General features: G+C 44.9%; 1 protein-coding gene across 1 annotated transcript in view; it reads left to right on the forward strand.

Moving 5' to 3' along the window:
- Positions 1 to 24,992, forward strand: part of Myo3b (myosin IIIB) — a 352,122-nt gene that overhangs the window by 136,112 nt on the left and 191,018 nt on the right. The window contains exons 9-15 of the mRNA XM_052723122.1: positions 12,751 to 12,847; positions 13,836 to 13,952; positions 14,776 to 14,880; positions 18,200 to 18,283; positions 19,140 to 19,342; positions 24,331 to 24,429; positions 24,752 to 24,866. Coding sequence (XP_052579082.1) covers positions 12,751 to 12,847; positions 13,836 to 13,952; positions 14,776 to 14,880; positions 18,200 to 18,283; positions 19,140 to 19,342; positions 24,331 to 24,429; positions 24,752 to 24,866 — 820 coding nt within the window. The remainder of the gene's footprint in view (positions 1 to 12,750; positions 12,848 to 13,835; positions 13,953 to 14,775; positions 14,881 to 18,199; positions 18,284 to 19,139; positions 19,343 to 24,330; positions 24,430 to 24,751; positions 24,867 to 24,992) is intronic.

Genomic DNA, 24,992 nt, shown 5'->3' on the forward strand with positions numbered 1-24,992 from the left:
CACACCAGCCTGGGCCCTCCCACATCGGTTACTAACTGAGAAAATGCCCTCCGTACTTGCCTACAGTCCAATCCTATGGAAGCATCTTCTCAGTTGAGGTTCCCTCCTCTCAGATGATTCTAGCTTGTGTCCAGTTGACATAAACCTAGCCAGTACAACTGCCTTTCTCTTGCCCTTCATCTGTGAAAATCCATCTCTTTAACTTATCAGAGAAGATCACGAAAATAAATAGTAAGACAGCACTAAAGATTAAAAATACTGATTTCTATCTCTTACTCAGAATCAAATTTATTCATTTATTCTTTGTAGAGACATTTATGTATGTAGGTGTCAGGCCCTAAGCTGAGCAGAGGAACTACAAAGGCAGAGCAGATCTGGTTCCTGATAAAGTGCTAACCATCTTGGTGCCACACAGACAAGAATCAGATAAAACAGTGGTTCTCAACCTGTGGGTCCTGACCCCCTTGGCAAACCTCTATCTCCAAAAACATTTACATTACGATTCATAACAGTAGCAAAATTATGGTTATGAAGAAGCAATGAAAATAACTTTATGGGGGAGGTCACCACCGCATGAGGAGCTGAACTAGAAGATTGCAGCATTAGGAAGGCTGATCACCACTGAGATAGGAGCCGAAGTATCAGGAGAAAGAAACCCCGAGGTCCCCCACCCCATCCCTGGGAAAGAACATCTAGGCCAGTCTGGGCTTGGGATGCCTGGAGAGAAGACATTAGAGAGAAAAACCAAGGAGTTTCTCCAGGAAGTGGCTGAGCTAGAATGTAAACCTGGCCGAGCGGATGGTTTCACACGTCCCTGCCAGCCACACGGCCACCATTGCAGAAAAATGAGTGGGTGTTTATTGTCTCGGCTCCATCGTTCTTGTTTCCTCTGCCTTGTTTGGAAATCATAACTGGTAGGATGATGGACCTTGAACAGGATCCTGAAGGTCAAAGAGAAGCTTGACAGGAAAGAAGATATTGAGAGAGAGGGCAAAGAGTGGAGGGTGGCAAGGAGCACCTGGGCTGGAGGATGGGGAATCCTGTGATTATCTGGCAGCCTTGGAGCTTCGTGTGGCCTGGGAGGGAGGGAGAAAGTAAGGGGAGATCAGGTCCATAAGTCCAAGGACCTCAGACTTGTGCCTTAGCTAAGGGAGCCACTGAAGAGTGAGTTCCAGGCAGGTATATGTTCTAGATTGTTCTGATAGTAGACAATAGAATGGAGTAGGGGCAAGACTGGAGATACATATTGACCAGTCTCAATAGTATAATACTGCTTCTGCATAGGTGTCGCTACAGGACGAGGAGACTGGGTCTAAAGCTAAATCTAGATATGGATCTGAGTGCCTATGTAGAGGATCCCATCCAGCTCTGGCTTTCCATAAAGCTGCTGCATGCAGAAGAGCTGCTGCCTAGATCCACAAGAGCTAAGATGGGCCTCACAACTCAAACCCTTCTCCATGCACGGTTCACTTTCTGCTGCATTGTGACCAACACCCCATGATGCCTAGCCTTGCTCCCATGCTCTTGAGTGTCCATCCTATCCATTCATCATAACTGGGATGGCTACTCATCCACAGTGTTGTTGCCCAGCACCACCTTCCACCTCTCACTGTGAGGCCGAGGGATTACTATCCTTCTGCTCCCTTCTGCCTTCCTAGCCTGTGTTCTCCCCCAGTCTCCCCATTGTGACAGTCACATCCCCTTCTTACAACTTCTCAGCACCTGTTTTCTCTTTACCTCTTACCCGGTTACCAGTCAATGACTGTCCCATCTCCCAGTAATCACTTTGTTAATTCTTCTATTCCTACCTTGAGGCTTCTCAACTAGCCAACACTTTAAAAACCTTCACTCTGGGGCTGGTGAGATAGTTCAGAGGTTAAGAGCACCGGCTACTCTTCCAGAGGTCCCGAGTTCAATTCCCAGCAACCACGTGGTGGCTCATAACCATTTATAATGGGATCTGATGCCCTCTTCTGTCATGCAGGCATACATGGAAATGGAGCACTCTAAAATACATAAATAAAATCTTTTTTAAAAAAAACCTCTTCCACTCTATTGCACTGAAGTTGTCCATAAGCAAGAACAGTGGTAACAAATGCAAATGGTGGAAGATGCTAAGGTCATGGTATCATCAGGACTTAGTGTTGGGTTGGTTGGCTAGGGAAAGAGAGCAGGGTGTTGTGACCTATCCAGATTGAGCTGCCTCCCAGCCCTGGTTCACACTGGAATCAAATAGAAATGACAGGACACTAAGAGACATAGAGCAGTCAAAGGACCACTCTCTTTCCCTGTCCTCTCAAGTACAGTGCCAAGTACATACAGGCATTGTCCACAGCTTCTGGATGCCTTAAGTTGCATCTTCCATGGTCCAAACTGTCCGAGGCCCACTGTCAGGGTGTGTTGCTTGGTTTTGAGACCTGATCCAAAGAATAAGGCTCATTGCCCAAGGATCACTGCCCATCACCTGTAGAGGCCAGAAAGGTTTTTTCTAATTTCATCCCTTCTCCAGGGAAGAGGAGAACATGTAGTTGGAGGACCACCATGGAGGATGGCATTTTCTTTAAAGATGGGGAAGGCTTGTAAAGGATTATGTATAGAGGAGACATTCAAGTTAGAAGAGACGGTTGTAAGGGGAGCAAGAGAAATGGACCAAGGGTCTAAGGGAAGGTTGTCTGGCCTTAGAGAGAACAAACCTCAACGTTAGAAAGACACATAAAAGTAAGATGAAAATACTCTGAAAAACTGAAGGGGCAAAGGAGGTAATGCGAGGAAGCTCATGTTGAATGGCTTTTAGCTTTCCAAAAAACTCTGCAAGATGATATCAGGGTTGGCAGTGGCATTGGGCTCCGAGGAGATGCTAAGCCTTTGGAAGCTTCACTATGAGCAATGTGACAGAGTCATTCAAATACAGCCAGGAGTTTTCAGAAGCACAAAAGACCTGGGTGCAGGGTAACTGAATGCTAGTCCAGTGCTGTCAAGCTCATCCGTGGTTCAGAGAGGCATGAAGAACCACCAGGACAACATGGCACTAAAGGCGGCCAGCAGATGGGCCGACTCCACCAATGCCTTCCCCATCTAGAGTCTTCAGTTACTCTTGACCACGAGGTGTAGGGCAGGGAAAGCAGATTTGGAGGTCTGCTCCAGGCTGGAGCCAGGCTTCAGTGTGTGTGATGGGTGAACACGGGGAAGGCCTGAGGCTCCTGTAGGAGAGTGAAGACCGTGGCTTAGCAGCTCAGAGGCTGAGTCTTGCCAGTCGTGAGCACAAAGAGGAAGAGCTGGTTCAGCGGAGGGTGGCGAACAAAGGGATGGAGGGACTGAGCTCCTGGGCGCTTTGGAGAGGAACGCAGAAACGAGACAGAACTGTGCTCATGGAAAACTTCAGTTCGAGAGAAATACACATTTTTAAAGTGTTGGCACATTGAGGACCCCTCAGGCAAGAGGGTACAGCGTGATAACAGAAGCAGAAATTGAAAGGAGTCAGGTGCTGAGGAGGAGGACGTAGGAGGGGTGTGTGAATGATCCACGGAGGAGGCTGGTTAGGGAGAACACGGTTGGGGAGGCAGAGGGGTGCAGAAGGGTCTGCGGTCCCTGGCACGGTGCTCAGGGGGTGTTAAGTTTGACTTAGGGCTGCCACAGCTTATGCTCACCTGCAGCAGCCTCATTCTCTCCTAGTTGACTCTCTAATTCCTGCTGCTACATGGATGGACACTCTACTGAGAGGCTGCCTGGGAACCTAGAATCCTCCCTTCCCCATCCCAGAGACCGCAAGCAATCAGGGACCAGCGATAACACATTCCGTATGATGGACACTCATTAATTAAAGGACCAAACCTTTGCCCCCTCCCCTACTGCCCAGGAATCAACCTGACTGTGAGCGGGTACTATGGGGTACCCTTCAGTTACATGTGGGACCTTCGTCTCTGAAATCTATAAGAAGGGACCCCAACTTTGCCTTTTGGGTGCCTGAATTCTTCTCAGAGCCCCTATCATGCTGTCTGTAGGAGGTGTTACCAGCTCTCCTAATACATCTCTTACTCAAAAGGACAATCTGCCTCAGTATCCCTCTTGAATGTCATCAATCCCAAGGACTCTTAGCAGCTAGAAGGTAGTGCTGTGTCAAGATCCCATAGTGAAGTGATCATCTTGGTTATAATGAGCAGATAAGACCAGCATTCAAGTGCATAGGAGCAATGGGAGGCATCATGGGAGCTTGGTTACAGTGCCATAGACGGCATACCATGTGTGGAGGAGGGCTTGAGATGTGGAGCCCATCTTCACTCTTGTGGTATAAACAGGAGTTCTTCTAACTATAGCAGCATTATGAAAAGCCAGAGCTTGAGGCAATCCTGATTCACTATCTATAAACCCAGATCTATATCCACATCTAGCTTTAGGATTTTACCTATACAGTCCTATGGGGATATGAAGGCAGGAGCAATACTGTATTATTGAGATTTGATCAATGTCAATCCATGATGCTGATGATCATGTGTAATACATAGCACTTCAAGGGAATTTAAATTTTCCCAATAACTTACAGTTTTGCCATGGCATATATCTGATTTAGACACAACAGTCAAGAATCCAAGATGTCCACTCTCTTAAAGGAGGTAAGACTTTCTCAGCATCTAGAGACAACAATCAAGGCTCTTGTGTCTCTTAATTTGTCAGAGATGCTTTTAAACAATTGTATTTTTTGATGACACCAGTCCCTATTTCCTTGACCTTCAAAATGTCTTCTTTCCCAATCTGTTGTGCAAATCCATGAATGTATTGCTGTCATCCATTATGTGACCTCTTCGTTAAAGATCAGAGTGGTAGACTTGAAAACGTAAGTTTTATCACTTCACAAGAGTCAGTAGAAGGGAAAAATCACTGTCTGGAAGGTGACAGAGGCAGGGAAGGCCCTGGGTGACTGCACTGTGACCATGAACTCAGCTGTGAGCCTCAGAAAAATGACAAGTTCTGGTGTGTCCTGCCCCTGCAGGTGGCTAGGGGCTTGCTGGGATGACAGCTGTTAAGCCATCAAATGCCAAAGGTCTACTCTAAGTACTATTTGCTGGGAGAATGTAGTAACAGTTATTTGTTTCCCGGTTATGCTTAATGGCTTTTGGATTCTGCTCTTGTAATTTGCCTGAGGCTGGTTGTTCTCATTTCTTTTCAACCTGCCATGGTGACCTTTAAAAACAGGGTTCTCACCTCCTACCTCCCAGCCAGCCTTGCTTTCTCCTTCTTCTACCTGCAAACATGTATGTGCACACACACACATAGATGTACACTGCATATCCCATATGCCCATGGGCTCCTGGCGCTCATGTAAATGAAAACCTCTGAATGATCACATACAGTGCTAAGATGTTCCCCACATAGAAGCTAAATATTTTTCTATCTCCCCAACAGAGAGGAAAGAAATCTGTACCTTGATATAATTAGTATCACTCCCCACCTCTGGCCCCGCTGTGAGGATGAACTATAGTTAATTTTCTGCTTTTGACACTTAGTCTTGCTGCTGTCTGGAGCAGGTAGGAACAGTATCAAACACTGTTTAATATGAGTGATAATCCAATGCCAATTTATTAGAATTATGGTCAAAACTGCATAGGTGAAAAATGGCAGTAACTATAACGATTCCTGCTCAAACAGTTTTCTATTTTTAAGTCTCTGTATTTGCTTGGGAGCTATAACCTTAAGTTAGTGGGTCAACATCTAGATCCTGGAGCCGTGGGCTCTGAACTCAATTGGTACCTAGTCTGTATTTGACTCACAATAGAAGCAATAGAGTAGAGTCACGTGGGTGAGCTGCGGTCGTTTGTCCCCTACTAATTGTGCGATTGTGTAGTTACAGTCAGATAAGATGGTCCATTCTCTTCGGCCCTGAATCAGAGGGTCTACTGAAATGGAAGTGATTTGGATGTACGACTTGATGTCTCTCCTCAGTCTTGAGTGATGCTTTCCTTACTTTTTGGAACCACTGACTGTGGTGATAAGGGAGTGATCTCTGGGCTCTGTCTGTGACTACAGAGGCCTTGGACCATGGTCTTTGAGCCTGGGGCCTGTTCCTCATCTCCTCTCTTCTTTATCCCTGGTCCTGCTTGCCCTCTATCCCTAACTGATACCATCACCTCCTTTAAACATGGAACCCGACAGACATGTTAGTCTTTCTTTCATCCTTCCATTTCTACCTTAGGAGGAAAGGAAGGACTGTGGCCTGTAAATGGAGGAACAGGGCCAGAAATGATCTTCATGACAGGGTTGCCAGAGGGCAGATGTCTAAAGCAGTGATTCTCAACCTTCCTAATGTTTCCACCCTTTAATACAGTTCCTCATGTGGTGACCCAAACCATAAAATTATTTTTGTTGCTACTTCATAACTGTCATTTTGCTACTATTATGAATTGGAATGTAAATATCTGATATGCAACCCTTGTGAAAGGGCTGGTAGACGCCTGAGGGGTCATGACCCACAGGTTGAGAACTGCTGGTCTAGTGCCTGTAGTGCAGAGTAGTAGTGCTCAGTGGTGAATGGCGTGTGAGCAGGTATCAGGTGAGAGAGTCTGTTCCCTTCACATTCTTGGGTCATGATTTGAAGTGCTTCCTTCTATCCCTTACATCTACCTCCCCTGCATGGTGCTCGGGAACCCATTTGTACCCTCCAAGTGGAGTCTCTGTTGAAGACAGGAAGCTAAGGGATTAAGGATGAACTCAGGGGGAAAATCACACACAGGACCAGCTTCTCAAAGAGATGGAGCCGTTAAAGAGCATTGCCCCAAATTTGCTTCACTATGACGCAGGCACAGAGTGTAAACCATAGTCTTAGCCACTTTGGTGTTCTCGAAAGCCCTCCTACACACGACCTGGGCTAAAGACAGCCCATTAGAGCCTGCCATCTGCCCCATGCATGCCCTCAGTTGTCTTAGGGATCTCAGCCCCTGTCTCTGGCTCCGTCTACTCCTCAGGTCCTTGGATTTAATGGTTCAGACTGACCCACATTTCTACTTAAGATACAAATTTCATCCCTGATTCCTGAAACCTGAAGTCAGCCTGACTCTGCATCCTACTGCCTCTGCCACAGCCAGCCCAAACTCAGACCACACAGTGCTCCCTCTTAGCTTCAAACCCCAGACTCCATATACCTCAGAAAATACAAAAAAAAAGCTAATATAGACTATGATGGAATTTCAGAATGTCTTCTGAGCCCTTAAAACCATACTTTACCCCAGAACACTCCTTTTAGAAGACACTTTATGTATAGCCATTGCTGTGTGCACAGCTTACTCAACACAGCAGGGCACACAGTGCATGAACTGAAGTACTCATCTGGAACATATACTGTTTCTCGATGTTTATGTGTATACCAAGTATGTTAAAAGTAGTAGACAGCATGCTTTGTATGATAAAAAAACCAAATCTATACATTACAACATACCTTTATTTAATAAAATGTCTTTTGTTATTACCCAGTCATTTATATGTATCTATTTATCTATGCTTTGGGATACTCAAGCGGTTGGGGACCCTATAAGCATCACGGCTATCAGGGATGCCCAGAAACAATCTTCATGAGGTAAAGTATGAAACTGGAGTCCCTTTAGCAGGCGCTGGGTCAAAACTTCCAGAGTCTGACATCATGGTTTATTTCTCTTACACATTTAAGCACAGCAAAACTTTGGGGGGAAAGTCTGCACATAACAGTTATCACAGCAAAGCTTTAGGCATAGCTGCATAGGGACTCCCTAGAAAACAGAAAGCACTCGTGACCTTTACAATGAGAATGGGTTCTATTGACTGACAGGCAGTGCTCAGGGAAGGGCCTAAGGAGGAAGGATTTTCATAAGCATAAGGATGGAGTCTGTTGGTCAATGATGCAAAGTACATGGGACCTTCTTCATAAGGATGGGTTCTATTTACTGAGAGACTAAGCTCAGGATAAGGGCCTAAACAGTGCTCAGGATATTGGGGGATTCCAGAAGGCTGGCTCCATGGAACAGCAAAGGATCACCAGGTTGACTGACAACATTCACGCCAGCTTTCTGGGTGACCAGGTGTCGGCCATTTTCTTCCTAGGGAGAAAATAGGCCTGTGTGTTTAACCAGCCTGGTTCCTCCAGTGCTTTCTCTAAGCTGTGCCTCCTACATAACACAAGTATTTTGTTTGTTTGTTTTTTCTTCAAGACAGGGTTTCTCTGTGTAGCCCTGGCTGTCTTAGAACTTACTCTGTAGATCAGGCTGGCCTTGAACTTACAGAGATCCGCCTGCCTCTGCCCCCCTGAGTGCTGGGATTGAAGACGTGCACCACCATCTCCAGACTGAATTCAAGTATTTTTAAGTTGAAGAGTTGTAGTTTTTTTTGTTGAACAAGGAATTATTTGGCAAAAATTGTTAGCAGATGCTGTTCTTAAGTTATGGCGCTAGGTGGAGCATGAGGGTTTTAGAAAATGTGAGTTTGTAGTTACTGGTGAGAACAAACCATTAAAGAAAACAGAAAAATAAAATTAAACCAAATTTAATTTTGTTGGTTTTAACTAAAAGTAGAGAATCATAACACTTTTTATAGGTTTATCTAAAGTCTAGAATTTTTTTTTTAAAGAAATAAGCATTGGGATCAGTGTTTTTAACTCTCCAAACCTCTCAGGAAGAAAACAAAGCAGGCATCCTGAAAGAGGAACATTAGCTGGAGGTGGCAAATAGAGCTCCTGAAGTGTGTGTGTGTGTGTGTGTGTGTGTGTGTGTGTGTGTGTGTGTGTGCACATGCGTGCACATGTGTGTGCATGTGTGTATGTATATATACATGTGACTATGCATGTGTGTACATGTGTATGTGTGTGTGCATGTGTGTATGTGTGTGCATGTGCATATGTGTACGCATGTGCTTGTGTGTGTGTGCATGTGTATATGTGAGTGTGCATGTGTGAGTGTGTGTGTCTTGTTGAATGAGTGAACTGGTCTTTATCAGAGTGGGAATATCTCGCATCAGCACCAACTTCTAGATTGCCAACTACAATCTTGAACAAATCTAACTCTGAGGATTAAATTGCCCATCAGCAGGAGAGGAGGTCACACAGTGCTAATAATAGTAATTAAAATATCTTTTTCAAGTTGTTTTGTCTAAATCCTTGTGGGGAGATTTTGATGAGAGTCGAGCTCATCAGCATGATTCTTGGAGGTTAGGTGTATGAGACAGACAGACAGATACACTGTCATAGCTGTAGACAATCTGCTGGTGGGCTTGGAAAAGTACCAGTTTGGATCCTGGTGGTGTCTACCTGTGTCTGTGCACACTGAGAACCAACTTTATGCTAGAATTTTTATCTGTGAGATTGTAGCTGAGGTTTACAAGCACCTTCATCTTTAGCTACCTGCAAAACCATCATCTAGCATGAAGGATATCCCTTGTGCAGTCCAGGCTATCAGTGGTGGAGGAAAATACCCCTAGGAAGCACATTGGTTGGCTGGGATCTCAAATTCTGATTTCTTTACCCATCTGCCTGTGAGCATTCACCTCCCAGAATCCTTAGACAGCTGCTCAAGCATTGCACCCTGAGTAGTTAGTTGCCTTTAACTGGAGACACAGGTAGAGGATGTTTACTCCATCTTAATCAGCTCTGTGGACAAAGTCTGTGTACCATACACATGCCTCATGCCCTTGGAGGCCAAAGAAGGCATCAGATCCCCTGGGACTGGAGTTACAGATGGTTGTGAGCCACCATGTGGGTGCTGGAAATGGAACCGGGGTCCTCTGCAAGAGCAGCCAGTGCTCTTAACCACTGAGCTGTCTCTCAAGACTCTTGCTAACTTTCTTGTCAAATGGTTTATTTAACACAATTATCAGTTGTAAGTAAGGAAAGAGGTAAGCTGGGTGAAGTTAATATAATGAGAATTCAGTTATTTTATCAAAAAGTTGAGGTTTGTTTTTTTTTTCTTTATGTTGAACTTTAAGGGGAAAAAACTTAGGCTTATACAGTGGGGATTTGGGGCGGAAGTGTGCACCCTCCTGTATTTTATTTAATAAAATGGCAAGCAAGACTGCAGATAGTGACAGTGAAAATCAGCGTTCTCTCCCCTGTTCCCTTTTTGTGAGACAAGGTCTCTTTGCAACCCAGACTGGCTGGGAGCTCCTCAGGTAGCCCAGAATAGTCTTGAACTCCTGAACCTCACGCTTTAGCCTCCTAACTGCTGGGTTTATACCTGTGCATCGCCACACCCGACTCAAAGAATGTACTTTCAGCCAGTTTGATTTCTTTATCCTAAAAAAAAATTCTTGTCTTATTTATTTTTGAGACAGGATCTCTCTACGTAACCCTGGCTGGCCTGGAACTCACTACGTAGATTCTGCTGGCCTCCAACAGAGGTTTGCCTGCCTCTGCCTGCTGAGTGCTAGGATTAAAAGCATGCACCACACGTTTTATTATTTCAAATCATGTGTAGGTGTGAGTCTGTGCACATGATGGCTGCTGCCTGCAGAGGCCGGAAGGGTCAGAGCCCCTGGAGCTGGAGTTGGCAGGCGTGTATGAGCTGCCTGTTGTGAGCATGTGTGCTGGGGCTCAAACGCAGGTTTCCTGGGAAAGCAGCACCCACTCAACCACTGAGCCCGCTGGACGGCTCCCAGTGTGGCTTCTCTTTGATATCAAGTACATGTAAAGACACAGACAAAGGAAAGGTTCTGGTTAGCCACTTAAGAAAAGTTAGGTTACTGATTTGATTAGATTAAATAAAATGAAGCCTCGGTTTTATTTTAGATTTTTGCAACCAAACTGACTCCACTACTGCAGATGACTAATATACTTCACATGAACTTTTTAATCTGAAACCACCAGTGACGGGCACTGGGAAAGGAGGACGGACACGGGGTAGCCGATTCAAAGGTGTCTACTGCCTACTTCCTCTGTGTGTGTAGCAAGGAGGAAATTACACGTGGAGATTCCATGATTTTTGTGCAGTACTCTACAGCAAAACATGAAGGAAAACCAGCTGTGGAACCCAGGGACACAGAACTGCGTTAGAGGGTGACACCCTATAACTGTGATGATGTTGGGTATATGCCACCACCCAGGGAAGCAGCGATGCTGCCCTACTGGTAAACTTACAGGATGTAGGAGGGCATTTTACATGTGTGATTTAACAGTATTCTGAGTATTGAAAGGAGTTGATTCCAAATTTCGATAATGGCCTAAGAATAGTACTTGATGTATTTTAAAGTCTCATTTGAATTTTTATACCCAAGATTGTATGTGCTTTCATAGCCAGCTGGGGGACAGATAGACTAGTCACGAGCGATTCCATTTATAGGTGAAGAGGACTGAGTTGCTGCTGTTAAGGGATTTTCTGAGTGTCTCACTCATGATTCATAACTCTGAGACAGGGACCAGAGCTTTCACCCTATAGGCCCATGTTCCCTGTCCCCCTCGACACTCATGAGTATCATAGTTTCACAAAGGGAATTATGGGAGTGCCTACTTAAATTAATTGTATTACCTAAAGAATTACATTTGGGGCTGGGACATTACTCAGTTGGTAGAATGCTTATGTGGCATATTCAAAGCCCTGGGTTTGATTGCCAGCACCAGGCAAACTGGGTGGGGTGATGCACACCTGTAGTCCCAGCACTCAGGAGGTGGAGGCAGGAGGATCAGGAATGCAAGGTCCTCCTCTATTAACACAGTGAGTTCTAAGAGGTCAGCCCAGGATCCATGAGATCTTGTTAACAAACAAACAAACAAACAAACAAAAACCAAAGTGTACTTTGGAATACCAAAGGGGATTTTTCTTTATTGTAGTTCAAGTTTTTGAAATACCTGGTAAGCACTGTCCCACAATAGGAAAGTATAGTATGGGTCTGACAGATGGCTCAGCAGGTGAGGGCATTTGCTGCAGAAGCCTGGTGATGTGAATCTCTCAGACCTAGGTAGAAGAAGAAAACCGACTCCTGAAGATTGCCTTCTGGCTTCCACGAGGGCGTGTGGACACACACATGTGAATTCACAAGTGCACATGTATGTAAATACATGTTAACAAAAAAACAAATGCTAACTAAAACTCCCAGAATCTCAATTTTTATAATTAAACATGCATACCCCACCTGTTGCCCATAGATGCATAGATGCATTTGACCAACATTTAGGAACAGGCTGGGAGAATGTTTCCAGATAACAGTCACCTCGTGAGAGGAGTCGTTCTGGGGAAATTTACAAAAGAATTTTGAAACAAGGTAAAATGCAAAATACAATCAACTCTTTGGTACTTACAACATTATTCTTTGAAAAGTTCTGTAGTTTAAAAAAATATATCAAAAAGTTTGGCAGTCAGGGCAAAGGGACATTAAGAGAAGATACCACAGCTGTCACTTAGAGGAAAGTCTATGCTTCAACAGGATGTAGAATGGTCTAGTTTCAGGATTTCTGTTCTTTTTATGTGAAGCATCACACTCAGGCAGACCTTGTGCCACACTGAGCAGGAAAAAAAAAATGTAGACGATACCTCCTGCAAGCGCTGCAGCTGGAATTTAGGAAGCAAAAAGAATGTTCGGTGGGTCCACTTGGTAAAGCGTTTCACTGTGGTGGAATGGAGACTTCCCCGATGGCGCCAGAGGTGGAGTGTGGCATCTGGACGGGCTTTGCTCGACGGGCTTTGCTGTCACTAGCACTGAGGTTGCTGGAACTGTCACATACTGAGTTCTCAGGTGAGCTGCCCTCCTCACCTGCTTTCTTCTGCAGCGTGCACCGTCTGGGTGTTGATACTCTCTTCTTGTTTCCAGGCATGAAAGGATGCACACCAGAAGACCCTATCGAGTGGAGGATGCTGACAAGTACTGCCTTGAGGATGATTTGGTCAATCTCGAGGTCTTGGATGAGGTAGGTACTGAATGCTTGGTAGACAACTCTCATGGATAGCTTGTGTGTCACACAGGTGACCTGTCCCTTCTCTGGACATTTTTCTAAAGTCATTCAAAAATTTAATTGTTTGGTTAAATTGAGCTACAGAGGGAAGCTCAAAGAACATTCCATTCTGTGACTACGATCCTCTGTGTGCTCCTTTATAGTTTTGGAATGATGAAGAAAAAAAATTCTAGTAAAGCCTGCTATACCACAGGCCTGACTAATGATGCCCACCAACTTAAATTTATTTTCTATTTAATTAAAAAATGTTGCCCTTTACCCTGAAGACAGTTGTTGGTTCTTCATAAGGAGATGTTTCCTTCACAGCAGTGGAGGTATTATAGTTCACATTTGAAATCTGAAAACTATGACCATTCCTCACCCAGGATACTTACATTTGCGTGGGCTGCTAGTTAAGTTGAACCTCTGTCTGCAGAGTCTACTGCTGAGGACCCTCAGTGCCAACACCTCAGCCACTGCCGGGTAACACCACAGTTCAATTCCGTACTCCCACAATCAGGACTTTAAGTGTAACATTTGAGAAATGACATTACTAGGGCTGGCAAGACAGCTCAACTGTTAATAGCAAGAGCAATTGCTACTCATCCAGAGGCCCTGAGTTCGGTTCCCAGAACCTGGGGGATCTGTCGCATGTGGTTAAATCTAATTATAAACAGAACCTCCTGATTGGACAAAGTCTGCCCCCAGCCCAGTAACAACTGAAATCTTGGTTGGCTATCTCGATGCCTGTCGGCAATTCTTAATTCTTTCAGCACATTCTTATTATTGCATCTTTTCAAGGCCTCTGTCATCATTTTAGAGGCTTGGAGTCATTAAGAGTGTTAAGATTTGAATGGGGTTGCTTTAATCTTTTTGAACTAAAATGTGTAAGGAGTTCATCGCTACTCTTAGCATCTCTGCCTCGACCGATTGTGTTTCTCAAGGCTGTTTCTCCTCTTCCTAGGAAACACTTATCTATTGGCTGCAGAAGCGGTATGAAGACGCGCTGATCTACACCTATGTCGGAGATATACTAATTGCCTTAAACCCCTTCCAGAATCTAAGCATATACTCTCCACAGGTGAGGACTGCTTTAAAAGTATTTTGTTCCTTCATGGGTGATTAAAAATCACAAGGCTTGCCGGGCGATGGTGGCGCACGCCTTTAATCCCAGCACTCGGGAGGCAGAGGCCGGCGGATCTCTGTGAGTTCGAGGCCAGCCTGGGCTACCAAGTGAGTTCCAGGAAAGGCGCAAAGCTACACGGAGAAACCCTGTCTCGAAAAACCAAAAAAAAAAAAAAAAAAACAAAACAAAAAAAAACAAAAAACCCAAAAAATCACAAGGCTGGGGCTGGGGATGTAGCTCAGTGGAACTGCTTACTTAACATGTACATGGCCCTGTGTTCAAACCCGGGCACTGGAAAAAGAAAATCAAACATACAAATAAAATGAAGTAGTATTAAAACCATGTAACACATCTCCCACCATGGGGCTGATATCCCAAACTGTAGACAATAGTTTAATATAAATGGGATTTTATCTTGGGAGAAACTTCTTAAACAAGCAATAATAAAAGTTAACAAATACTGATTGCTTGCTACATGCCAAGCGCTGAGTTGGGTCACTTCTTATCACCCTATGAGATGGGGAAAGCTGTAAATACTATGTCCCTTCAGTAGAGGAAGAGCCAGAGTAAGGCGGTTAGTGCCCCTTACCCGAGCTTGGGCAGCCAGTAATGGAGAACAGGGGTCAGAACATCAGCCTGCAGATCCCTGAGCCTCCCAGAAGCAGTGAGTCCCCTAAAGCAAAAAGCCTTTTTTTTCTGGGTAATAGATGGTGAAGGCATTAGATGGTCCAGTGGAGCCCTTGAAGGCGCCTTTAAATGAGTTGCGTTTTTCCTCCAGTTTTCCAGGCTTTATCATGGGGTGAAACGTGCCTCAAATCCTCCTCACATCTTTGCATCCGCTGATAACGCTTATCAGTGTTTGGTTACCTTCAGCAAAGACCAGGTAAGGACTAGCCTTCCTCTTCTGCCAGCTCACAAGGTAGAACATGGCTCATCTGCCATTTTTGTTTGGACCTGTAGCTGCTGAGGCTAGCCTGAGGAAATGGGAAATGAAATTGCAGTACAGGGGAACTGGAAGCCTGAGAAGGAGAAAACCCTTTTGAGATTCATAACACATCGGGAGCACTCATTTTCTCTCATGAAATGCAATAAAGACATTTCTAATATGGACATAATGAGAACATAGAGCAGCCACAACCTGATTACATGCAATGGCCGTAATAAAAATGGGGTGTGTGATGGCATAAATGAAATTCCCTCCTATTAATATCTCAGAATCTTCATGACTAGGCCCTATGTATGTGAAATACTGCACTCCCTACACCTGGCCCTGTATCATCTAGCTGCTGGGAAATTTGACTGGCTAGGGTTAAGACTGACAAACTTTAAGCTCAATGTTAGTTAAACACAAACGTAACTCATAAATTTTAATTGCCTAGACTTCCAATTCACAGCATGGCTTATCCTACCTCTTACCCCTCCTCCATTTTGCTAGATTTATTTTCCTTTATTTCTGCATTCTGTACACAAATAGAGGTAACCTAATTTGGCAAGAGATTTTTATGAAAGCTTACTTTGTACATATTTCCAGAGACCCAAGAAGTCTAAACTTTTGGGTCTGTTGAGGGTAGACAAGATTATAACAGTGTGTATTAGTGGCTTTTCTGTTGCTGTGATAAAACACCATGGCCAAGGCAACTTCCAGAAGGAAGGGTTTAGTTAGCTTCTGGCTCCAGAGGTGTAAGAGTCTGTTGTGGTGGAAAAGTGGGGCAGCCAGCAAGCGTGGCTGCCGGAGTAGTCACTGAGAGAGCTCATCTTGAACTGCAAACACAAGGCAAAGAGAGACAAGGAGAAGCAGGTGAAACGTTTTTACTCCCAAAGCGCCCCAGTGACACACCCCTCCAGCAAGGCCACACCTCCCAAACCTCCCCAAACAGCACCACCAACTAGAGACCCAGTGTTCAAATGCCCTATACTATGAGGGACATTTCTCACTCAAACCACTGCACAATAAAATTCGCAGAACAGAGGCTTACTGATGTTAGAGATGAACATCTTTGCATTACTATGAAGATTTACAAACTGTCCGCCAATTTCCCAGAGAGGAAAGAAGTCGACAGAGAGAACATGACTTTCAATCTAAAAAGCTTGCCTGCTGCAGGTTTTTGTTTTGTTTCCCCCCATCCCCATTTTGTTTCTGACACCAAATTGTGTGTTTTCCAATACTACACAGCTTTTCCAGGGTGTTTGGAAGGGTCTGCACTTGGATGTGCAGTGTGCTTTGATCTAGCAAGGGGCAGATCTTTTGCCCTGCCCCTTGACATTGTTATAAAAAGCCCTTTTGAGGCAGGAGGGGCCAGTGGGTTTTGATCCAGGTCCTCCCGAAGCTGTCCTGTGTTTCTGTCTGTCTCCTCTCTGCTGTCTTTCTATCTACAAGTTTCTTATTCTTCTCTCCTCCTCATAGGAACCCTTTAAAAGGTGGGAGGAGGCATCCCACAGTTAACTTCAATAAAAATGCCCACATGTCAGATGCCAATCACAAAAGGAGTACCCAGGCTCCCCACACTTCTGCCAAGCCAAGTTCAGGGGTTCCAACAATCCTCTTTCAGGCTGGCTAATTCACCAGAACAACTCAAAGAACTAAGGAGAAGACTAAATTTGTCTTTACTGGCATATTAGGGTACAACCCAGGGCAGCCACGTGGGATTCGTGTGTGGAACAGATGGAGGGAGAAGGTGGGAGCACATAGGATCCTGCCTTTCACCTGAGCACTGTATCCCAGGACCTTCAATTCACCAGCTTCTAAACTCATTGAATCTCATTTGTTTAAGAGTTTTCATAACTCAGAGGCTCAGTGGTTAAGAGCACTGACTGCTCTTTCAGAGGACCCAAGTTCAATTCCCAGCACCCACATGGCAGCTCACAACTGTCTGTAACTGCAGTTCAAGGGAATCTGATGCTCTCACACAGACACACATGCAGGGAAAACACCAATGCACATATGACAAAAATAAATCATTAAAAAGTTTTTACAACTCAGGGAATAAGACTGGGATGAATATAGTCAAGGTACACGATAGACTTGAAAAAAAATTATCTTTGTGAAATCCAACACTGTGTGCAAGGAATATATGCTAACAGAATACTTTGAATAATAAAATAAATAAATTAGTTATTTTCAGTAAAGGTTTTTATTGAACTCAATTTGCAACCTCTTTGCCTTCCTGGAAGATGGGAGGGGGTCTGAAAGTTCCCATCTCTAGCCATCTATCTGTGCTTTCTCATTGCCCATCCCCATCTGAGGCAGTCTGGCTCCACTTGGAACCACCTCGTGCACAGCAGAGGTGTGGTTAGAGGCATTCCTTCTGAGCAGAAGACATTCCCATCACTCCTTCAGTCAGGAAACTCCAAAAAGCTGTTTTCTAGGAACGAAGGACAAAGACCGAATACGTGGTTTTTATTCTACCTTCCACTGATTTCCTGTGTGCAGAAAGAGCTCCAGGAAGTATAAAAAGAACATGGTCAACAATACAATAAAAACAGGCAAAGGATATAGATAAGACCAAAAAAGAAAATATGGTTGACCTTAAGCACATGGCAGGCCTTTGACCTCCCTCATAATAAAAGAGGCACAGATTCAAAGTGCATTGAGTACCTGCTTTTAATCTATCAGATTGGCACAAATCAAGGCACTGTGTGGTGAGGATGCAGGAGAGCAGACTGCTTTCCGTGTGCCACCACGTCAACTCCACATGCTCTGTTCATGTCTCCCATGTAGCTGGCCCTGGATTCTGTACCCTTTCTAATATGCCAGTAAACACAAATTGTTACTCTAGTGAATTAGCCCGCTGCTGTGGTCCCTAGCCAAGCAATACAGTAATAGCTATTTCACAAAGACGTTTACTTTTTGATTGAATGTTGCCCACTTAGAATTTATTCAGCAGATGAATCTGAATGTAGATACAATGACCCGTGTGTAGGATTATTCATTGCAATATAGTTTATAACAAGAATAAACCCAACAACCCACCAGGATCAGTTAACAGTGGCACCACCAGACGATGCTACATCTATCCTTTGCAATGCCAAGCAGCTGTCCCAGCTCTTCACAGACTGGAAAGAGTCCCAGGAGAGAATGATTGTTGAGTGAGAGACGGAGGAATGTAGCGGAGGGCGTTATGTGGAAAAGCCACCACCAAATGCACAGGTTGTTTCTGTGTGTAGTTTGTTGGGTTCCTCCCTGACTCTCTTTTCTGTGTCAGTGCATCGTCATCAGTGGAGAAAGCGGCTCAGGGAAGACGGAGAGCGCCCACCTCATCGTTCAGCATCTGACTTTCTTGGGAAAGGTATGGGCCAACCCGATTCTGCGGTATGGGCCAACCCGATTCTGCGTCATGGCCTGAAACCCCTGCAGAACCAACTGTGCATTTCACAGCAGATAAGATTTTCTATTTTCTTTTTTTTTTTTTAAATCAGGGGCTACATAAGAACATTTCATCTTTGTTGTGTTGCCTCCTAATAGCTAGGCTCTTAAGATGCCAGCATGCTGTCCTTACTTCATGTAGTGAGAAAAATAATACCAACACAGATTTACTAGATTGTGGGCAAATTAATTATCTTGTGTGTTTTCAATGTAATGGAAACATTGAGCCATTAAGTGGGGGAAGTGACTAGAAACTGAGTCAGATCCGCTGTGGTGATTAGGAAAATGGCAAATGGAATCCACTGAGCAGCAGTTAAGGAAAGGGAAAATTGCAGCCTGGACACAGACGTGGAAGGAAGGATTGGAGGATGAGTCCGGGCATTGCCTAGTCTTGGCATTTGTGCATCACATGACTAAGAGCGGTTTGAGGACTCCTTTATTAGAATTGAGGTTTATTGAAGAGCGCAGAGGAAAAGTTAGAGGATGTCTGGTTTTGGAATCCTTTGTGAACTGTTAAGCAGTACTCTTCTATCGAAGATTTTCTATGCAATGCAGTCAGACTTTAAAACTGCCACCAAATCTGGCTTTTGGACTCATGGCGCCTGGTGACTCCTTCATTGACACTAACTTTCCCAAAGTGGAGTGCCTTAGAAAAGGAGCATGGGCCGTGTGTGTGTGTGTGTGTGTGTGTGTGTGTGTGTGTGTGTGTGTGTGCCTGGAGCCATTATCGGAATGCCTGTTTCTGAAGGCTTCTCCTAACTGCCGTCTGTTCCTCCTAGGCCAACAATCAGACCTTACGTCAGAAAATTCTCCAAGTGAACTCCTTGGTGGAGGCCTTCGGGAACGCCTGCACGGCCATCAACGATAACTCCAGCCGGTTTGGGAAGTATCTGGAAATGATGTTCACCCCCACCGGAGCTGTGATGGGAGCAAGAATCTCCGAGTATCTCCTTGAGAAATCCAGAGTCATCAAGCAGGCAGCGTGGGTGCACTTCTAGTTGATCACGCTTTTTGCTCTGCCAAATGGAGGATGGGGAATTCTAGCGGTTCCGACTCCTCTCGTTCTTTAGTCTCCCTCGATTTTTTAAAGTGAAAGATCAGTGGTGGTTAATCTGTTTGTTTTCCAGGGTTTAGTTTTGCATTATGCTCATGAGTGTTTTACTTGCATGTATGTCTGTGTACCATGTGAGTGCCTGTTACCCTAAGAGACCAGAGGATGAAGTCAGAGCCTTGAAGCAGAAGTTACAGATGGCTGTAAGCTGCCTGTGCAGTCTGGGAACTGAACTCAAAGCCTCTGCAAGGGCAGCAAGTGCTCTTCACAGCTGAGCCATCTCTCCAGCCCTCGGTGGTAGTTGTTTTTGTTTATTTTGTTTTTGTTTTTAATGCCAAAAGGCATTAAGGGGAGATAGCAAAGGATTTGGGAGATGCTTTATGAATGGTATATCTGTTTTTCTTGAGTTGGTTGTGAAAGGTAGAATTTAACAATGATTAATTTGCACATACCTTAAAAATCCACTTTATCAGCCGGGTGGTGGTGGTGCATGCCTTTAATCCCAGCACTCAGGAGGCAGAGGCAGAGGCAAGTGGATCTCTGAATTCAAGACCAGCCTGGGCTACAGAGCAAGTTTCAGGACAGCCAGGGCTACACAGAGAAACCTTCTCTGGGAAAACAAACAAACAAACAAAACCCAAAAAATCCACTTTATTCCTAAATGTGAAATTGTGTATATATATTTTTAAAAAGGTACTGAGAATATTCCACAAATTTTTCTTTCAACTGGGAAAGAATGCAATTACACTATGCATTAATTACTTTTCTGTTGCTGTGATAGAATGATAAAAGGCTTGGGAGAGGAAGGGTTTGCTTACAGTCCCAGTCGGGACACAGTCCATCATGGCTAGGAAAGATGATAGTCAGGAGCACGAAGCTGGCCGATCACATTTCATCGACACACAGGAAGCCGAGAGTGAGGACAAGAAGTCTGGTCAGGCACTCAAACCTCAAAGCCTGCCCCAGTGATGTGCTTCCTCCAGCAAAGCTCCACTGCCTGAAGGTTTCATAACCTTATCAGACAGTGTTACCAACTGGGGGCCTAGTGCTCAAATACACAAGCCTATTAGGGACATTAGTCAAGCTACAACACAATTTTAAGAAAAGCATTATAATAATCGGCAATAATCGTCAACAGCATGGTGCTCTGGGCTTGAATGCTGGTTTTGACACTCTGACATTGGGCCGGTCACTGAACGTTCCTGAGCCTCGTTTGTGAAATGGAAATGCTACCGGTAATGGCCTTGTGGGTTTGTTGTGAAGACGGACAAGTCCATCTGTATAAAATTACTCAAAAGCATGTGCGATGTGGTGCATGTTAACAGTGTTAGCCACTCTTCTTCTTATTGGTTTTGATTACTGCAGGATGTTAGTGTTCTTCAGGAGTAGGACTCCATGCACACAAGTAAGTGCTAGGAAGTAGAATGGGCAAAAAGGAGAACATATAACCTGATTTAGGAAAAGGAGTTTGTTGTTTTATCTTTGACTCAGCCAGCAATTGCAACTCCACGGTTCCCGCCCTGCTTCTCTGGAAGTGGCCCAGCCACTCAGGCTGCAGCCTGGTGGGAATTCTGTACTCTCAGGCACAGACTCTGTCGCTGCTGCTAAAGGTAGCTTTAACTAAATCTCTATCATTCTATTTATGAATAAGACTCGAGATTCAAAGGCTGGGGTGAAAACCTGCTAGCTCAGAGAGGCTGAGTGGCAACTAGCTGACCTTCTCTCCTTGCTGGTGTCTCCCCAAAAACTCCTCTTTCTGTTGTGCCAAGACAAAAACAAAAACAACTTGAACCACTCAAAACCACTCCCTATTACTTCCTGTGTGTCTCTCCAACTCTTCCAGATGCCCTTGGATGCTCTATGATGACTTTCTGTCAACTAGTTGCTAACTCAGTCTCCTGACCCAAAGTTAACTTTATTTAATTAAGCAAATGCTAACTTGGGGTTTGCAATGTGATCAAATGTCCCCAAACAGGAGTTGTGTGGGTTCATGAGGAAAGAGAGGTTCTATTTGTGCTAAGACACCATGACCAAAAGCAACTTGGGGAGAAAGGATTTCTTTTGTTTACACTTTGACATCACAGTCCAACATCAAAGGAAGTCGGGATGGGAACGCAAACAGGACAGACACCTGGCAAATAGGACAGACCCCTGGAGGCAGGAGCTGACACAGAGGCCATGGAGGAGTGCTGCTGTCTAGTTTGCACCCATAGTTTGCTCAGCCTGCTTTCTTACACCAAATGCACCACAAAACAATCTGACAGGAGCATTCTTTCCATTGAAGTTCTCTTTTCCTAAATGACTCTGTCTTGTGTCGAGTTGATGTGAAGCTAGCCAGCACACCTGGGATCCGGGAGGAAAGATGTGTTCCCTGGATTTAAGACATTTGATCTGAGATCTGTGGATTACTTCGGAGTTAGACAACAAAATGGGGGCAGGAGTGGGGAGAAAGTGGTCGGGGGGAGGGTGGAGGAGACTGAGAATGGATCATGCAGGGTTTTGGAGCCAGGCTGAGGATTTTGAACCTTTTCTAAAAAGACTAGGAAACTGGAGAACTTTCTCGGGCAGGGGTGTGGCTGCTTTGAAATGCTAACTTGAGCATCAGTGGGCCAATGGAGATGAGGGGGGGCTGTCGCCAAATGTGTGTGTGAGAACATAGGCTGGATAAAGGTCAGACACTGGGCTGACGGAAACCACAGGCCTGGGACTAGCTGAAGAAGCCAAACGTTTGTGGGTGTGGCTGGTGGGATATGGTGTGCTAGGCTTGATCTCCAGCACAAAACAAAACAAACAAACAAACACAGCCGTTAAACAGAAGACCAAACACCTTCCTCTATCAGACAGTTTTCCGTTTCCTCACACAGTGGAAGTGGTATGAACAATGAAAAGATGGAGCCACAGGTGTGTGAAGCTGCCCTGTGGCTTCTCGATCATCTGTATGAGTCTCTCTGTCTCTCCCCCAAGCTCATATTAGTATGGTTTTAAAGTGGAGAGCTGTCTCTGACCGAATGATGGTGCTGTGACCTGTGCTCCATGCTCTTCCTATGGCATGTCGCTCAGTGGCATAAATATTGTCTCATCTTGCTGTCTTCGTGTGTCACACAGGTCTAATAACACCGACCTCCCAAGGTTGTTAAGAGACTTGAATGAGATGAAGAGATGTTAAGGTCTTTCAGGTCCCGCCTTGCTAACTGTGGTGGCTCTGCCCTTGTGGGCACACTCCAGTATCCTATTTCCTGGTCCCCCATCTCTGGATGAGGTCATCTGAAGGTCTCACAAATGGACATTGAATAAACAGCCTTTCAGAGGCTGGCCAAGCGTAAGACAGTTCTCTGAGCCCTTGTGTGCAGACTTCTGTCTCTGTTTCCCTTCTATCTACAACTCCTCGAAACGCCTGCTCAGGCTTCGGGGCTTCGCTATAGGGTTATTGCCCTTGACTTGGCACAAGTGTTTTCCATTCCAAGCATTACTCTTTATCATCGCCCCATGATTGTTGATTTTAAAGCCCTGACCTCAAGCCCCCCTCTTGTTTCATCTAACTCTGTCTAGAAGGAATGCTTCAAAAGAGTATGAATCCTCTTAGTCCTGTTTCTCCGGCATCCAGAGTAGTTCCTGCCATAACTGGCATTCAGGACATTTATACGTTGAAATAATAATCTTTTCAGATCATCTATGTACATTCTGTGTCACACTGCATACCTCAAACACACACAATTTATTTTAAATAATGAAGGGAGCTTGGCATGGTGTCATGGACCTTGCAATCCCAGCCCTGGGGACATGGAGGCAGGAGGATCACAACAAGGAACACCTTGCTCAGCCTTGATGCAGGGGCGAGGGGCTTGGTCCTGCCTCAACTTGATATGCCAGGCTTTACTGACTCCCCATGGGAGGCCTTACCCTCTCTGAGGAGTGGATGGGGGGTAGAGTTTGAGGAGGGGAGAGAGGGGGAACTGTGGCTCATATGTAAAATGAAAAAAATTAAAATAAAATAAAAGACCCGATCATGCTTTTGAGGTCATGATGCTGCCTCTTGCTGTGCAGTTCTGGGCACATACAGTGTCTTGCTTCCTTCTGTATCATCTGCGGATGCTATGAAAACCCTGGGCAGCCTGTCCAGGGCAGCTCCGAAGATGTGGGCAAGGAATGGAAAAATGGGAGTTAAAAGCAACTGCTGCTCTTGCAGACAACCTAGGGTCGGTTCTCAGCACCCATGGAGTACCTAGCAATTTTCTGTAACTCCAGTTCCAGAAGATTCAACACCTCTTCTGGCCCCAATGAGTACTGCATGCACGTGATGCACATGATATGTGCAGGTGAAACACCCCCTTCCCATTAAAAAAACCAAACCAAAACTTATAAAACAGACAAAAGAAAAGAGGTGGATGCAGGAGGCACTGGGGACTGGGGAATGACATTTTTAGGGGTGTCTGAAAGCATTACACCTTGGGAGAGTACAATCCTTGGCTCTGAAACTAATGCTTTCTTGACTGCTGTGGGATTTCCAAGCATTTTCTGTTTGGGGCTCCAGTAAAGCAGGGGGTTTGGCTGGTCACTGTGGGCTGGGCTTCCCACTCCCTGAAGCTACAGGGGCTGGTGACACAGGTGCACAGGACCAGGAGTTGCATGGAAAGATTGTTGCAGGCAGCCTGAGCCGCTACCTGAATTAGTTCTAGAATTTACCGTGAGTTTATAATGAAGGTACATGTGTTTGGTAAAGCGCCGCTGTCATTATGACTGTAGGACTATTACCACTATTGATGTTTTGTAATTGGGATGATACATATTTAATTGCCTGCATATGTAAATTTGTTGCAAAATAATATTTTGTACAAAAGAGGAAATAGAATCAATTATTTAGGTCAGGGAAGCCTGGAATATGGTATAAATAAAACCTCTTCCTCATTTTTTTTTCCTAGGGGAGAGAAAAATTTTCACATATTTTACTATATTTATGCTGGTCTTTATCACCAAAAGAAACTTTCTGAGTTCAGACTTCCTGAGGAAAAGCCTCCTAGGTAAGTGTTATTGCAAGACCCCTTGCTGCTGGCGGTGAGGAGGTTGCTGGTTAATTTTGAGTGTTCAGTTAAGCCGTTGACAAATCTAGAAGTAAATGGAGCTGTTTCCTTAACTGGAAACTCATTCTGTTAAGTTAAATATGCAAGAGGAGAGGAGGGGGCAAGCACTCTGTCTCAGGACTCGCATTGTTTAGAAGCTCCCAGCCACAGTACTAGCCGGTGAAGGACATACCCTTGCAAAGAAGCCCAGGCCTCGCCTGGCCTACAGTGCTGCTTGCTAAGTGAACGCTCACTGTGTTGGTTCATGTCCCACTTTGTTCAGATACATAGCCTCTGAGACTGGAAGAGTCATGCAGGATATCACTTCCAAGGAGTCTTACTGGAGACAGTTTGAAGCAATTCAGCACTGCTTCAGGATTATTGGATTCACTAACAAGGTACATGCTGGCCAAGAGAGAGACAAATTCAATGTGAATGTCTGTAGATGGGTATGAGAGAAGGCATGTGTGTTCTAACTTGCTGGACACGCATCAACTGCATGTCCCTTGTGAGATAACATGTGG

This window comes from Peromyscus californicus, unplaced genomic scaffold, assembly GCF_007827085.1.
Source record: "Peromyscus californicus insignis strain IS unplaced genomic scaffold, ASM782708v3 Scaffold_7__1_contigs__length_154581171, whole genome shotgun sequence".
Taxonomy (NCBI): domain Eukaryota; kingdom Metazoa; phylum Chordata; class Mammalia; order Rodentia; family Cricetidae; genus Peromyscus; species Peromyscus californicus.